General features: G+C 42.7%; 1 protein-coding gene and 1 long non-coding RNA gene across 6 annotated transcripts; one reads left to right on the plus strand and one right to left on the minus strand.

Moving 5' to 3' along the window:
* Window positions 1-727: 727 nt before the first annotated feature.
* UBE2I (ubiquitin conjugating enzyme E2 I) lies at window positions 728-13,663 on the minus strand. 5 transcript variants are annotated; one of them, XM_052680491.1, is made up of 7 exons: window positions 13,541-13,663; window positions 7,933-8,011; window positions 7,619-7,702; window positions 5,083-5,155; window positions 3,686-3,795; window positions 3,401-3,480; window positions 728-1,388 (listed from the first exon to the last, which is right to left on the minus strand). In XM_052680491.1, exons 2-7 carry the CDS (start codon window positions 7,996-7,998, stop codon window positions 1,325-1,327), a joined length of 477 nt encoding a protein of 158 aa, XP_052536451.1. In that variant the 5' UTR covers window positions 7,999-8,011; window positions 13,541-13,663; the 3' UTR covers window positions 728-1,324. The 5 variants fall into 5 exon arrangements, with proteins under 5 accessions (XP_052536451.1, XP_052536452.1, XP_052536453.1 ...); XM_052680492.1 differs by lacking the exon at window positions 13,541-13,663 and adding an exon at window positions 13,409-13,532; XM_052680493.1 differs by lacking the exon at window positions 13,541-13,663 and adding an exon at window positions 13,301-13,395.
* A 71-nt stretch (window positions 13,664-13,734) lies between these two features.
* Window positions 13,735-16,567, plus strand: LOC128079369 (uncharacterized). The gene is made up of 3 exons (XR_008206085.1): window positions 13,735-13,825; window positions 14,031-14,404; window positions 14,933-16,567. It is a non-coding gene; the product is annotated as an uncharacterized LOC128079369 (long non-coding RNA).
* The last annotated feature ends 117 nt before the right edge of the window (window positions 16,568-16,684 follow it).

A 16,684-nucleotide genomic window follows, 5' to 3' on the forward strand; every position in this document is an offset into this window, starting at 1 on the left:
TCGACCCGATTTGCTCAGGTACAGGCAGTGCAAAGTAATAGACACTGTTTTAACATTTCATGTTCATGATTTTACCACAAAATCTCAGCTGGTTCAACAGTGTATCTGCCTGTATTTGCATTATTGAAGTGTTCCTCCACAAAGTCACAAACATACATCATCCCTTCACGATTTGAGAAAGACTGCCCCATGTGGTTGCCTTTTTCATAACAAGAGAGGAGCTGTTACTGACTGTATTTTTCTTCCTTCACTTTTTAGCAGATACTCTCAAGTTTCACCCAGCTGGTTTCAAATTTTAAACAAGCCTCCACCAACCCTTCAGCAGAATTGGATATAAAGGCAATCCATAACGTTGCTTTGTACAGACAGGGCTCAGATCCTGTAGGTCCCCTCTCCTTCTTTGGAGGGTTCCAATTTTTCTGTGTTAGACTGTACTTGTACTATTCCATATTCAAGTGGTCATACCAGTCTGCAGGTGCCTTTGCAGTTGGATCTCCAGCTAGTCATACAATTCTATAAACTGCTTAAGGAACTGATCAAATATAGAACAGCTGCACGTGGTCACCACTAGGGCTCAGAGACAGACCACCCTTATGGCAGGGACAGGGAAAATGAAGGAAGGCAGCAGCTGAGAAGCACAGCATCACAGCTCTTAAAAACTGACTTGTGTTCAGAGCTGCTTCAACAGCAGTCTTTGAGGAATTTTAATGAAGATGATGAAACAAAGCCCTTTATATAAACAGTTTATTTACTCTAAACAGCAACACAGACAATGCCATATAAACACAAAGGAAGTGATGCAGAATAAGGATGCTGGCTGACTTTGGATCTCGGAGGCTCTTAAGCAATAACAACCTAGTTTCTGAAAGATAGAAAAACAAATTCAGGGAGGGAAGGGGGTGGAGGGCATGATTTTTATTTTTCCATACAGCCAGCTAAAGGCTAAATATAGTTCTAACATTTTAAAGCATGCCTGCATCAGATAGCAAAGTAACTAGAGATACTAGTGAATTTATAGAAGTATAAAAGTTTATAATTTTACAGCAGTTGAAATACTGACATCAATATTAAAATAAAAGCAAGTTTTACATAACAATCAAAAATACAAAAGACTGAAGGAAGAGACCCTGTATGAAAAAACTGGGGGCAATTCAGCAAATTTAGAACTGTATACAAGTGGCGAATATGGAAAATGGCACACATACAACCCCCTCCCCTAAGTGGATATTAATTGTACATAGCAACATTAGATTTTGCAAAAGTTTTGTAAACAAGTTCTTGCCAAACCAATCCCTTCCTTTTTAAGATGCTGCATGACAGATGCTTATGATGGTGCAAACTTCTTGGCTTGTGCTCGAACCCTCTTTTCATATTCCACTCTGTTTTGGCTGAATAGAAGAAAAAGAAAGGGCAATTAAAGCTTGAGAAATCAGACCATGTTGTACAATTCTCTCTCCTATTTCTAGCTCTTAATTCTCCCAGCTCAGTACCCAAACAAACGACTGCCTTTCATAGCAGACTGCACAACTACAGGAGAGGAGGAAGTAGCTCAGCACATCAGAAGTGCTGCAGTTACAGAAAAACTGTGCAAAGGCAATCCCAAAAATGAGAACAAGTCCAAGGATGGTTGATGAAGTTGACAGCTTGACTAAAAGACAAACTGAGGAAGATGCAAATGCAGTGCTGTTAAACTACGCCTAATTACAGATGCAATCAATTTTGCCCTGCTGAGCTGCTTTTAACAATTACTCATTAAGCAGTAACAAGTGTGTCCTGATGTACAGCTGTAGAAATAAATGAACCCAGCTGAAATACTATGCAAGTCCAAAAGACATGAAAAGGATAAGTCAGAGACTATACATTTCTGTATCTGTGATCTGCAAAATATGCCTCTGAGTTCATTTTCAATAAGGTTCTTCTCCCCCCCAGGCAGAGTTGTAGACTTGAAACAAAAAGGTTTCTTTTTTTTTTTTTTTAAAAAAAAGTTTGGTTTACATTTATTTCATCACAGTTCAGCAGAAGCAGATCTTACTTTTGGGGAGTGGCTCATAGACAAACAGGTTCAGAAACAGTGCTTGACTATTATGTGGGAAGCCTTAGCACTAATACAAATAGTAGCTTGTGTGTGACCCCTCTGATCTCTCTCTCCCATCTTTTTCTCCCTCCCTCTAAAAACAAAGGGGATTTAAAGCTCATACACACTAAAACTCATCTTTACTTCCTATGAAGTACTGCATCCTTGAAACAGTATTAATTAGTACCAACCAGTCATTCAGGTACAAATTAACAGCCTGCCTTTTCAGCCTGTGCAGTAACACAGGAACAAGGCCAGCAGAGACTGTTTTTGCATGAATGTATGAGGGAAAGTATAAAATGGGTCACAGGCTATATTTGTTTTCAGAGAATTATTCTATTCCTGCTCCACAATTCCTCAGACTATTTTTTCTTTTCCAAGAGGAAAAAAGGAGGGGTCTGCCTTGTCATTACTTGCTCCCTAAGGCACTGCCTACAACCATCCTCCATTTGAATGCCCTCACCCAGTCTTCAGAGATCCTTAAAAAATAACCTTGAGTAAAGTCTATAAATAAGATACAGACACACTATCCATCCCTATGCTTCCTTCTCACTAGGGTCCTGTAAGACATTTCTGACATGGCATTTTAATGAGACTTTGCATACAAGCTATTTTTCTGACTTGGGATGCTCTTGAAGACTTGTTCTGTCCAATTCTACATTTCTATTTTGGTTGTTATTTCAGTGGCTCTCAGTGCCAAAAATGTTCATGGGGTGTGCTGCTTCCTTAAGAATTATGGGTCAGTCATCCATTTTTAATGGTAGGAAAATTTTAAGATTAAGCTTAAGAAAGTGTGGGGGTTTTTGGTTCAAATTTTAATTTTACTAAAGCTACAAGCTTTCTGTGCTTTTAAAAACAATTTTGAACATCAGTTTTCAAAACTTATACAATCCTTCTAGCAACCACAGCAGCTCCTCAACCCTCAGGCACAAGCACTTATGGATACACATTACTGGACAGAACTGAATTACTCCTGTATTTATCAATGGAACTTGTCAACTAATCCACTCTCTGCCTTCTCACTGTCAGTGTTCTCATGAAATCATTATCCTTTGTCACTACTCCTCAGTTAGCTTTTAGGGGAAAGGAATCTGTATTGGACTGAGAATTATGGTTCAACTGAATGCATCTTCATGCTTTCTGTTGTCACATTGTTCCATTAGCCTATAAATGCTGAAGATATTGCTTAACTTGAGTTCAGCACAAGCCAGGCATCTCCACAGGACATAGCCATGAAGGCAGAAAAGCTCCCTGGATCATTCCCAAAACCACCTGCACGTAACACTATAAGCAACAGGCAGCTCTCATGCTGATCCACAGCCTTACCAGTAAATTGTGTACGCCTCTGCTTGAGCTGGGTCTTGAATATTTGGTTCATTTAGAAGTTCTTGTATTCCTAACAAGATCTGTAGAAGAAGGTACAGAAGTAACATAGGCATGGATATCACTAAGTTGGGAAGAAACATGCAACTGAAGGAAAAAAATAACGAAAATCACTACATTCACACCCAAAATCCCAACCATAGAAACACACCATGAACATTTTACGTTCATGTAAGATGAACAGGCAAAGCAAGAAGGAAAATTTTATGCATATGTACAACTAATGACCTGTTTAATTGTGATTGCTGGCCTCCAGTCCTTATCCTCCTCTAAGATGGAGAGACACACTGTGCCTGAAGGATACACGTTTGGGTGGAACAATGGTGGTTCAAATTTACCTGAGGGGGGAAAAGAAAAAAAGTTACTTGCATACAAAGCCAAGGCTAATATGTAACAGATTGTTTAGACCATGGGTGTAGAACAAACTGACCAGTGAGAGAGAGAGATACACACACTTCTCTCTGCACAGCTGTTCCCCACCTAACCTGCCTCAGGCACCAAATGGGAGATCTCACAGCTATTGCTACAGCATTGAACTTTGCCTTGGCCTGTACCAAAAGCAGGAAGCCTGCCCTGTCTGTGTTATCACTGCAGGCCATTTCACAGCATCACTGAGACCAGTAACGTGTTGGTTTAGGAACAGAAACTGTCAAAAAGGTTCACAGTAGCTACACAGTAACTTTTAAAATCAATCCTACACTTAGATCCTATACACTGATCTATAAAGATACTGCCTGTCACTTTTTATTTTCCTCTCACTGTGCTGTATTGAACATCCCATACCAACTACACCAAGTTACTGCTGTTCAATTTCACTTCGTGTATAACCAGCATGAATTCAACAAAAGGAAACAACCCTAATCTATGGGACTGATTGAAAAGGTTCGTTATACAACTTTCCTACTGGCAGACTATATTCTAGCAGTTCTTTATAAGCCTTAATTCCTACAGCTATCATCTTGATGAATGTAGAGAGCACTTGTTTAATGGTACATGAAAAGTCTATATTACTGCAGTTTTCTAATCCATTTTTACATTACAATCATGTTGTGCTTATCAGCTGCTCAGTGAAGTACGATGGGAAAGGAAAGCTGCATTAGGAGTCTCACCAGCCACACATCTTACCTTAAACACATAAGCTGGAATTTTAGAAGATTCCACAAGTAAAACAAGTATTTTTTCTAATCCCGGGTACAATAAATAAAACTTCCATATTTAGAATGGACAGGTGAAAAAGCAAAAGTTGATGGGACTTTTTTTTTTATTATTTTTTACTGTGAGTTCCCCACATAGAATACTAACTTTACAGCTTAACTTAAACTAATCATGCCTATTAGTACCTCTAATTTAGCGTGCTGATGAAATAGTGAATACTGCAAGTGGTGCTTCTGACAGACTTTGAGGAAATCTAAATAGCAGTAACTCTTCTCCTTCTAGTTTTGCTAGCATTGAGCACTGAGCTCAGTTCATCTCGATATTCCAAATGCCAAGTGTGGGGTAGGGAAAAAAAACTTTCAGTAGGAAAAAAAACTCAAACTGACAACTATCTGTACAACCTCATGGACTATTAAATACTGATCTACTGTATGTATGGTGTGTTTTTTTTTTGGTGTCATTTTTCTTACATTTTGGGGGTGAAGAAGGGTAGTCATCCTTGAAAAGCATCCGTAGTTTAAATAAGCCTCCTTCCCATGGTGTCTACAAAAGAAGTTAAGGTCATGTTTTGATTACAAGTCAAACTTGGGAAAAGAAAACAAGAACAACATTTCCCCAGACAAAGCACAAGACACTTTTTCTACACCACTAGAAAAGAGCTGCTCTATGCTGCAGCATGCTACCTGCAATGAGAGAAGTTATCCTACTGAGGTCTTTTTTTTAAGATCAGCTCATTGTAATTTTTTTTCCACTTTACTACAGTTTCCAGGTATTGCCAAGTCATTGACAGATTTGATACAAACACTGGGAATTCCAGATACAAATACAGTCACAGTATATAAGAAACAAATAAGAAGTCTTCCAGTCCTTTACTACCTTGGTTGCTCTTTGTGCTGTGCTGTATTTTCACATTTATATGTGATCTCAGAACTGCACACCATACTCAAGGAAGGCCACACCAATGCTAAATATAAAGGCAGAATTACCTCTGAGCAGTTGGCTACGCTGCACTTAATGCACTCAAAATGCAGTTTGCTCCTAGGGCACTGCTGCTCACGTTGAGCATGGTGCTCACCAGCATCTCCTGCTCCCCGTCTGCTGAGCGTGTCTCCAAACACTTGGCTCCCAGTCTGTGCCAATGTCCAGCATTACTCTAGCATTTACCTTCACTGAATTTGCTAATGACAATGACCCAATGCTCTAGTCCTATCCAGATCCCTTTTCAAGGCCCTCTCAGCCCTCCAGGGAGTCAACCTGCCAAAGATGCATTCCACTCTTGTATTCAGATCACTGATAAAAAACACTGAATACAACCAGCCTTGGACTGGAGCCCTGAGGAATGCTACTAGTGACCAGCTACCAGCCAGATACAGCCCTCTGAGCTCTACTTTTGAGCCAGTTCATCACTTAGAATAGCAAGAACCTGTTTATATCACAGTAGTATAAGTTGTCCATAAAGTACAGTATTAAAGGCCTTACGAAAATACAGACAGATTACATGCATCACCCACCAAGCAGGTGACCTTATCAGAGAAGATCACATTACTAAGGCAGGCCTTTTTCTTGATGAACCCACACTGCCTATGCCTGCTAACACTTGCCTTTTTTTTTTTTTTTTTTTTTTTTTAAACTTTTCAGTAGCCCCTGGAATAGTTTCCTTGGTAACTTTTCCAAACAAGATCAGACTAACAGGTTTGCAGCTTCCTGGATTTTCTCAGAGGAACAACATCACTTGTAACTACAATTTTTCCATCTGATTGACAAGAAAGCACTTTGGTGGTTTCAACCACTGTACTGCAACAGGGGAAAGAGCTGCAGTACAGTGCGCCTCCAAACAGGAGCACAACATGCAGCAACTACTTTTTGCTGGCAGAGACAAACAAGGCACACTGCTTCTTGCTGAAGAGACTACATTGATTAAAAACTACTTTTTTTGTTAGATTCCTATCAGGAACTACATGAATGTAATCAGTCTTTTCCTAGGGTAAAGCACTTTCTAGGAGGAAAGACATTGGCTGGAGGAGTTTTTAGGTATTTAAAGGTGACATCTTGCTAAGGTACAACTGCTTACTGTGAGGATAACCTTGTTTGAGTAAGACACAGGGGGATAAGTTTGTCCTTAGGCTGTGCTAAATCACATCAGGTACTTTAAAAAAATTTTTCATTCTCTTGCAAGTAATTAATAGAATTATCTCAAAGGCACAAATGCATCTGCTGAATTCACAAGTAATGTAACCAAATAATTTGGAAAATGAAACAAATCAGAAAGGTAAGTAATACCAGCACTGTATGAATCAAAAAAGCTTTGTGCATTAACGACTGCCTCCATGCATTAAATTTGCATTTGTCCTCCCAACCAGAAGCTGACCACCCTGACTGAAATAAGGACAAAGATTAATTTCTGTAAAGACCAGAACTCTTAAATTTATTTTCAGGAGAAGTACAAATGAAATCAGGTAAAAAAAAACCACCTCTGTTAGATGATCATATTATTTCCATAACACAAACAGGCAGAACTCCACAGAATTGAAAGCAGTCAGATTTCAAGTTAATACTACAGAATTATTTTCCATGAAATTCAAAAGATTAAGATTAGTGCTACAGCTTGTAGGACTGAGGAGTGTCACTAGTTGGTGGACAAAAAAACCCACAGCAACACGTTACTGGTAGTTAACCACCAGAAGTAATTAAATAGCATAAGTGTTCAAACTTGACAGTTTAAACCAGAGTTTAGCAAGCAGACAAACCACAATCATTGCTGACATTAAGCAGAGGAGCAGCTCAACTTGCCCCATGCAGGATCCTTCCATGCTTCTCTGAAAAAACATTTCTTAACGTGATCAGTGCCAAAAGCTGAACAACAACACAGTGAGTTTTGTCCAGGGGCACAATCCAAATATTTACATTAAGCCATGCAACTCATACTCTCACAGTTCTCAGCGTAATACACAATCACAGTTACGTTACTTTCCAGCACAAGTGAAGTGTTAGCACAGAATGCCTTACCCCCTTCTTTCCTGGAATAGCACATTCCCAGTTCATTAGATTCATTGTGCCATCTGGATTTTTTGTAGGTACTGCTACAAATCCCTGAATTGAGGCAAATCAAAAACAAAAGGTGAGTATTTTAGAAGATATGCTTAGAATGCGCCATCTAATTCATGCCACATCTAATTCATTCAGTTATTTCTTTGTGCAAAACACAGTTTTAAGCAGTTTCTTATTTAAAAATTAATTACTGTAACACATCAGGCAAAGAGAATCATAACATGAACACAACTGTACAAGTCAAGAAGTTAACAGTGCTCATATATACTTACAAATGGATGATCTTTTCTCCAGGCTTTTCTCTCCTGTGCAAGTCTACTTAGAGCTATGCCAGACATATTCAGATTCCCTCTAAAACAAAAATAGTTGCTTTTAGTACTTGCTTTAGTACTTATTATGTAAGTAGCATTATGTTCTCCATATAAGAGTTTTGATCACTCAAGAAGTCTTTTGGCCTTCCATTTCTACTGTAGTCACAACATGTTTTTGCACACTGCAGATGTTAAGACCAGGAATAACGTCATCAAGTTACCCCACACCAGCTACCTCTCAGCTACTGGACCTGACCCAGTCAGGCCCACATGTATTTCTGTGTATTTCATATTTAAACCACATTGCCAAAATAATTTTTCAAGTATCTTGGTAGCAGTAACAGTATCACTGATAGGAAAAAGGGCTCAGATTTCCTACTTGTGTGACTGACAAAGGCATACCTAGACCTCTGTCATATCATGGAAGGTATGGCTTGCTCTGAAGGCAAACACCTGCACTACTCCCGTTTCTTGCAAACAGGAAAATTAGAAATGCCACTAACAGATCAAGTCTGTGCTAAAATCCAGGGTTCTACACAAAAGCAACATGGGCACAGGATTTAGCAAACTCAAATGTCATGTTGATAGAAAGGCTCTAGACAGCAGCAGGAACAAAAGACAGAAATTAACTGAAGAGGAGTCAGTGAGCAGCTCACTCATTCCGCAGGACAGGTCTTAAATGCCCATTTAAACTGCACAATCTTCCAGAATCCTCACTGTCTCAAGTAACAGCCAAGTTCAGCAACTCAGACATGCAGAGCACAGGTCACTACTACAGACAATGTGAGAACAGTTCCAGACATGATGCTCCAATAGAGCAGCTCCCAGATCCAGGGGAGGATTCTCCACTCACCTGCAAGAGCAGTTAAAGTGAGACCTTATTTTTCATGGTCAAACTGTACCTAAACTCATCCTTTCATCAGCCACGTGGTCAGAAACCTCCACTTATCTTTACTCCTCCTCCCCACTGCACTTCTACCCATTTTAAACAAGAACTAAAACTTGGTAGCTGTGGAGTTAAGCGCAGTTGGCCTAACTACTTCATGCACCCACCAGAAAAGCAGTATCTTCCTCCTAAATAAGCTTACAGAATTAGTGCAAGAAATATTATCACTCCCTTAGAGCAAACATTTGCACCCTGATGAAGGATTATTAGTTAATACAGTGCAACTCTTGTATACATAAACTACCTGACCATGTCAGCTCTAGCTCAAAAAAGCCCTTGTTTTAAAATCTCACTCTTGATTACTCGTGCACATCTGCCATCCACTCGGAAGATTAGAAGACATCAGGCTCTGCATTTCCATATTCACACATCAGAAGTGCCCAAGCAGCACAGACACCTTAACTAAGAGTCCTTGCAAACACTTCTGCCCACCCCTCCCCCTCCTTCTCCTCTCCCTCCTTTTTCCCCCAGTCACATCAGCTTGCACACCCACGGTCAATCCTTTCAACTTCCAGGTAGCAGCACAATTCCTGCAAGAATGTAACTAGAATTAAAGCTTTTCGGAAGGCACCGTTAAGGGTCTGTGCAGTAAACACGCACAAAAGAATCCTGTATTCATTCTAATGTTCCCAAAACAGGCATTGGTGTCCTGCTTATGTAAGAACACTTGCAGGACTTCACATCAGAACTGTAGGTAGCACTTCAGTTTTCAGTCAACTCACCAGCAAGAGAAGCAGAGCCTCCCATGAGAACCCAGAACAAAAACAAACTTTGCACCTCTCCTTCAACAAAATTATGAAGGGAGTAATTTTATTTCATGAGCCCTTTCTCCTACTAGAGATTTTAATGAACTAATGAGCACGTGGCAGAATTTCAGCTGTGCTTTTAGCACCTGGAGATCCACAACAACAACATTAACTCTGCAAAATCAATTTTTAAAAATTATTATAGCTTATAAACTTGTCAAATGTTAGACAGCAACTCAGATACCTCCTCTGGAGATGAACACATTGCCTTCCCTATAACTAACAGTCAGCTAGGCAGCATTTCCCTTGAGGTTCAATATACAGCATTATGTCCTACCAAACTACGCCAACCAAATTCTCCCAGTGGAAAATAATTTCAGCAGCTCCATAACCTGCTGGCTTTTGCACTATGCCATGCCATGGTAAATTAAAGACTTTGTCTGTTCTACAAGTAATTCTTTCAAATCTTGAGGCATTTGACTTAAGCACCAATTAGACCACATCCTTCTTTCCCTGGTGTATGTGCACACACCGTTACAACCAAAAACTCTTTTGCACCTCAAGACCTGAAATCCCTTGATGAGGTTCTGCACACCACCTCCTTCCCAAACACAGCACTTTGGTTTTCCCAGTGCCTACACTTCATTCCCTGAGTTGAAATGCCAGTTTCTTGACTTCCTCCCCCCTTCTACTATGGCACAAGAAATTAAGTGTGATTGCTTAATTTCACAGCAGAACACATTTCATAAAGAACTGGGAGGGAAGGAGGGAGAGAAAAAGCATGTAAAAATAGTTCAGAGATCTGTCATGGAGCAACCTAGTTAAATAGTTACAGGTAACATTAAGAGAGCTTCTGGCTCCTAAACCAAGTACTTCAACAGTAGGGTTTGTGAGCGATAAAGAAAGCCTTCCTAGTCAGCATATACTAACTCAAGATTTCAGGCATTACTTCACACAAAGTAGAACCTGTGACTTTAAAGCTCAGTATTTATTTTAGTGGCTTCTTGCCCGAGTGGCAGAGCTGCTAAGAACTTCAGTGTCCAAATCTGAACAGTTTACTAATGAGTCAAACGTGATTAACCAGGATATCTTAAGAGACACCTGACCACGAGATAAGCCTTTGCATTTTCAGGTTAGCTCCCAGGTATGCATATTTTGTCTACTTAATATTTGCTATTCCAGTCCTCTGAATATTAAGGCCATGTAATGGAAATCCAGTGAATACTGACACTTGCCATGGATTTAATAACAGTCACTTCAGGCACATCTAACCAGACTTAGACTCCTGAATACCTTGAAGAAGAAATGAGCTACATTACATTATTTCATGTATTAGTAATTCTTAACTGATACTTTTAACCCACCCCAACTATGTTTAGTGTCTCTCTTTCAGGTTTGAACTTTTATTTTTTTTATTACCTCAAGCAATAGCCAAACTTCAGCTCGTTATTTAGTACTGTTGAACACAACTGGGACAGAACAGCTCAGCCATGTCTGAACTTGAACTAATGCTATATGTGCTCTCCCTCTTCTGCAAGACTCTGGTAACAAGGTCTGAAATAACTGCAACTGTCATCTTTGGGCAGTGCAGTAGATCGGTTGCCTGCGCTGAGCAAGCGAACTGATCCTATCCAAACTTCCTTTTCACCCTACAAGAAATCCAGAATTGTGGGGGGCCAGTTTTCCTACAGCTTTTTGATCTCAAAGTTTCACTGTTCTCCAGATGACTCCAGGAGCGTGAAGAACAGCCAGCACAGAAGGACGTGGGACAGCAGGCTGCGAGTTCTACAGCTTGTAAGATAGCTCAGTGCTTCCCAACAAGAACGTGACCCGCATCGGGCAAAGCTCTTCAAACAGCTCCACGGGCTTTGGTTACCCTGGCAAGGGCAGACAAGCACCCAAAGCCTCTCGTCACAAACTGCTAGCGAGGCACAAGAGACCACTGAGACTGAAAGCCCACTTCAAAAACTGATCCCACTACTTAGGGGTCCCCTCAAAGGTAAATCAATCTAACAACAAATTGCCAGTGCATACTCTCTAACAGCGATTCAGTGAAAGAAACTGGATCTCTTATTCAAACTTTCTTCCTGCTGGAGCTCCAAGCAGGATAAACAGAGGTTGAACACCTGTCTATGTATTCTGCTGTCAGAAATTACAAAGGAACAGGAAGGAATTAAGTACTTCATTAAACCTCAAGATTTGCTCACTTTTCTTTTTTTTTTTTTTTTAATAGTTTTTCCCCTTTGGGATCTTGCCCAAAAAAATCTGTATTTTTTTTTCCTGCACTTTTTTTTTTCCCCACATTTGTTTCAAATATCAAATCTGATTTCCTTTTCTTCCTTCACCTGAGAAATTGACTACGAGTGAACAGAATTAAGCCCCAACTTATTGTACAGAAGAGGTGCATCACTGGAAAGAGCATCAAGTTCTAAGCTGGAGAAAATGCATCCATCGTATCTCACCACACAAGCGGGAAAATTTGTCTTCCCATTCCATTTAGTTTTACTCCCTCCTGCACACACCAGCACCAGGAGGGAGCAATGGCCCGTTTACCACAACCAACTCACTAGAAAATTACCAGAAACTTCCAAGAGCGCTCCATGCCTCGCCTCTGCCGGCTGCGCTGGGACCAAACCCAACCCAAACTGCTACGCTATCCATAAAACAGACCCTGAACAGCACAGCGCTCCTATGGCACACTAACCATCACGTCTGTGACTCTGACCCGTAAACAGTCTGTACACACACAGCGTGCTCCTTCAGTCTTCATTCATTCAAAAATAAGTAAATGAGTAAAATCGTTAAGGCTTATTACTTCACGGATTGGAAGCAGACGCCGTAAGGATTTGTAAACCGGCGATACGCTTTCCTTCCCACACAGGCAGAGAAAGTCAAGGGCTGAGGTACAACCGAAGCGCACCGCCTCCTAACAGGCGCACAAAGTCCGCTCCTGCCCGAGGCAGCGAAACAAGCGGCACAGGCGATACCGGCCCGCGCGGCCGCCGGAGTTCCCAGAGCAACGAAAGGAACGGCGGGGCGGCCCGGCCCAGGACCTCCGCCCGGAGTGGCGCAGCGCCGGCCCTGCCGCGGCCGTTTGTCTCGCGAGCCCGACGGAGCGGCCGGGGTGGCGGCCGAGGCCCGCGCGCGGCGACCCGACGCCCGCCCGGCAGCCGGGGAATCGCTTCGCGGGGCGGGGAGCTCCGGACTCGGGCCCGTCGGCGCACGCGGCTCGGCGGCCGACCGCGGCCCAAAGCGGCAGAGACCTTTGCGGGCTGGCGGGCCGTGGCGCAGGGGCAGAGCGCGGAGCCCTCCCGAGGCGGGCAGCGACACGCCGTCGGGCCCGGCCGCGCCGCCGGGAACCGCGGGGTCCGCGCACCGCCGCGCCGCGAGGCACCGGCCCGAACCCCGCCGTCGCAGGGCCAGCTGCCGCCGCCCCGCCGCCCCAGGCCCCTCGCCCGGCCAGGCCTCACCGTGCTCGGCCGCGGCACCCGCGTGTGTCCCGGATTGAGGCAGAGGCGAATGACCCGGATGTTCCCGGCTCTGCTCCCCCCCCTTTGTCTCTGGTCCGGAGTTTCCCTCCCTCCTCTCTCTTCTTCTCTCCCCCTTCCCCCCCTCCCTCGGTGCAGAGCTCACTAACGCGGTGTGTCCCTCACTACGACCCGTCCGAGTCGCTGCGCCGGCGCGGTGCAGCCCAGCCCAGCCCGCGCACCGCCCGCCGCTCTTCACGCGTCGCCGTCAGCAGGACCTGCGGGCGTCCTCAACGGCGCCTGAGCGGGGAGCGCCACGGAGATCCCGGCAGAGCCCTCTCGAACCCTCTCACGTCCTCCTGCCCCCCTGGCCCTACGTTCCCCTATCGAAAAATGGAGTGAAGTTTTACCTCAGGCGCTGAGGCGGTCACCTGTGCCCTATAACCGTCCGGCCGGGCGCAGGAAGCCAAGCGGGTCCGGCCCACTGCGCCTGAGCCGCGAGGCACTCGAGCCCGGTAGGACCCGCCCACTGCGACCATTCGCGCCTCTGATTGGAGGATGGAGAGGCGGTCCTGGCGCTGCCTGCGCTGCAATTGGGCAAAGCCGGGAGGGGGCGGGGCGAGCCCATCTGCTGGGGGCGGATCCCCGGGCCCCAAGCGCGGGCGCTGCGGGCTGTTTCGGGCGGCGGAGGCCGTGTGCGTTAGTTTCCTGTTTTTTTTTTGTTTGTTTGTTTGTTTGTTTTGTTTATTTGTTTGTTTTGTTTGTAAGTTTGGTGGGTTTTTTAGTGTTTTTTTTTAATTATTATTTTTAATTTTTGGGTATGACTCACATTCTGTCCTTATGTTTACCGTGTTTAATTTTAATGAAACCGACATTTTTTGTCTTTCAACCTCCTTTTAGCCGCATCCTGCCGTGGCCTGTTTATTGAACTGCACCCTACGTAGCACCCTAAGACCAACATGGCTTATCTTCCTCGCCCTTCTCCCGTCACTCCAATTAGGCATTTCCATAAATAAGCATCGCTATATTGAATGGGGTAAACTTGGGCTGGTGCTCGGCTCCAGAACCTCACTGTCCCACATCCCACCCAGACAGCCGTTCTGGCACGCCGCGATGGAGGCAGCGCCCCCCAACCCGCCATGCGGAGATTTAAATTACCACTGAGAAAAGAAAAGGCGGCCGCAAGGAGCAGGGCGACGAACTGTTCGTCCCCATAACGGAGCACGAGGCAAGACGTCATCAGTTTAAAGCGCTGTGAGAAAAACCAAGGGCAGGTATTAAGCAAATTCAATTGATAAAGACGCTATGGCAGTAATGTGAGGATGGGTGCGGAGTCTTCATTAGCTGAGGGTTTAAAGGTAGCTTAAATTACGTGTTTTATGTGCAGCCACTCCCCTGTTTAACCAAGAGGGTGAGCCAAGTGCTCTGGTACTCTCCCGATTTTTTTCTCTAAACAATTCACGCTCTCATTTAAATTTAATCTCCGTTCAGCTCCACAGAAATGATGGAGGAGCTGTCTTTCTCCAGGCTGCTCTCAGAAAATAGAAAAGAACTAGATCCTCAAATTGCTTGCCATATTCTTACCCTATCTTCATTTAGCTCCTCTCCATAAAGGAATCATTCAAGAGGAATTATGTTCCCTTGGAATGAATAGTTCCTGTTCCAATGCATGCTTTAGCCTATTGCATAGCACAGTGATACAAAATAGGATACCTATCTTCCTGTGGGCCCTTCTGCCCAACTTTCTCTCATCCCAATGCACAAATACCTATGACATTAGCTACTTTCTTTCTTTTAACTAGTAAATGCTGGAGGAGAGATGGAAAAGAGCAGCTGTGTGTGCAGAAAACATCCCGACTGTCACTAAAGACTTGGAGAAACAGGAGTCTCAGAGACCTTAATGAAAACTCGTTTCGGGCTGCTTCATGCAACAGTTACTGGATGCCATCTCAGTTGTATTTTATTTGGTGAAAACACATTTGGAATGTCTGGAAGTTTCTTTGCAAAAGTTAGGAACAGATACTTTCAGGAAGCCTGTTAAAGTGGCTGTGCCAAATCAGATGAAAGACCATTCCAGCTACACCATCTTTCACCATTAGCAAATACCACAGTAAAACCTCTGTTTATCTTTCCAAGTGTCCTATCACTTGCAGTATGGGTTCTTCTAAGACATATCTGTATTTAAGAGCAGCTTTGTAACACATTTGTTGAGGTAGCAGGCAGGTTTCCTGTGTAGTGGGTACACCTGGGGTGTTCACATTGCTTGAATTTGCATCCTTCCAAACTCAGCACTGAAAGCTGTTACTGCTGATCTGAATGGACACGGTGAAAAAAAATCACACTTCTTTGCAGACTCTGAGGATTCCAGTGATATTACCAACAGCAGTGATTTTTAGAAGGAATGGTTAACACACGATTCAAAGGATTTATCTCGTGAAATTGGGCAAGCTGCAGCCTTGGGTAACACAAACAAGGACTATGTGTTTATGACTGCCAGGCAAGCCTGGAGCCCACTGAAAGCTGAACATGCAGAGCTGTCTTCATCTTCCTGAAATGAAGCTTTCTGCAGAAAGGAGCATTAGCTCTTAATAAGCTCCAAATCTTATAAAGTCTAAATTAGATGCTGTCGCTTACTTGGAGGTGTGCAGTCTAGGAGAACTATCTACTTCAGATCCCCCTTAACTGGTTTCTGGTACACATTTATCCCTTCTGTGCTCTCATTTCTGCTGATTTGTGAAGATGCCTGAAACTGCAGAATTCTGCAGTAGGAATCTGGATTAAAAGCAGTGCTATTAATGGTAAAGTGCAAATGCATTTAGTAACAAAGCCTGATAAAAGTAAATAGTGAACACATCAAGTAGTTAATTTCTAGTTGAGTAACTTGCTTTTAGGGCATATTTTAGCAAAATTCAAATACAATTAAAATGCAGGAGATAACTTTAGTAAACTGACACAATTTCACTATTTCTAAACTTTGAACATGTTTTGCATTTAAAACCAATTAAAACTATCAATATGAAATTCACCTCATTCTTAATTGTGTAATAAGATTTCAGAGTTCACTAAGTGGCTTGTTTACATTTCTTATTACAAAGTGTCAGTTTCAGGTTCATTTTTCAGATACAAGTATTTGTATTAAAAACCTACATACTGGATTCTAAAAGAAATCAGTGAGGTTATGCAGGTTGATTTGTTAGCTATGTGAATGGAAGAAAATATACACAAAGTCATTAATTAAAACTTGACACTTTTCTTTGTTGTATCCATCCCAGAGGGGACAATTTCCTGCTATAATGATCAGCGACAATCAGCACAAGCACTAAGGAAATACCTTAATTTCCCAGTGGATGTACATCTGAATAAACATGGCTTTTTCTGTGATCAACTCTTTGAGGAAACAGAGAAGGATGCATCTCCTTTACAAAGGAAAAAGTATTGCTGCTCTGAATCACTGTAGAAAAATAAAACATTTTATGTCTAAATGAAGTGCTACACCAAGTGTATCAGCAACCGTTATGGTCAACCGTAATGGGTTTAAAAAGAAAGATTTAAGA

The sequence above is a fragment of the Tympanuchus pallidicinctus genome, unplaced genomic scaffold, assembly GCF_026119805.1.
Source record: "Tympanuchus pallidicinctus isolate F22 unplaced genomic scaffold, pur_lepc_1.0 scaffold18, whole genome shotgun sequence".
Classification (NCBI taxonomy): domain Eukaryota; kingdom Metazoa; phylum Chordata; class Aves; order Galliformes; family Phasianidae; genus Tympanuchus; species Tympanuchus pallidicinctus.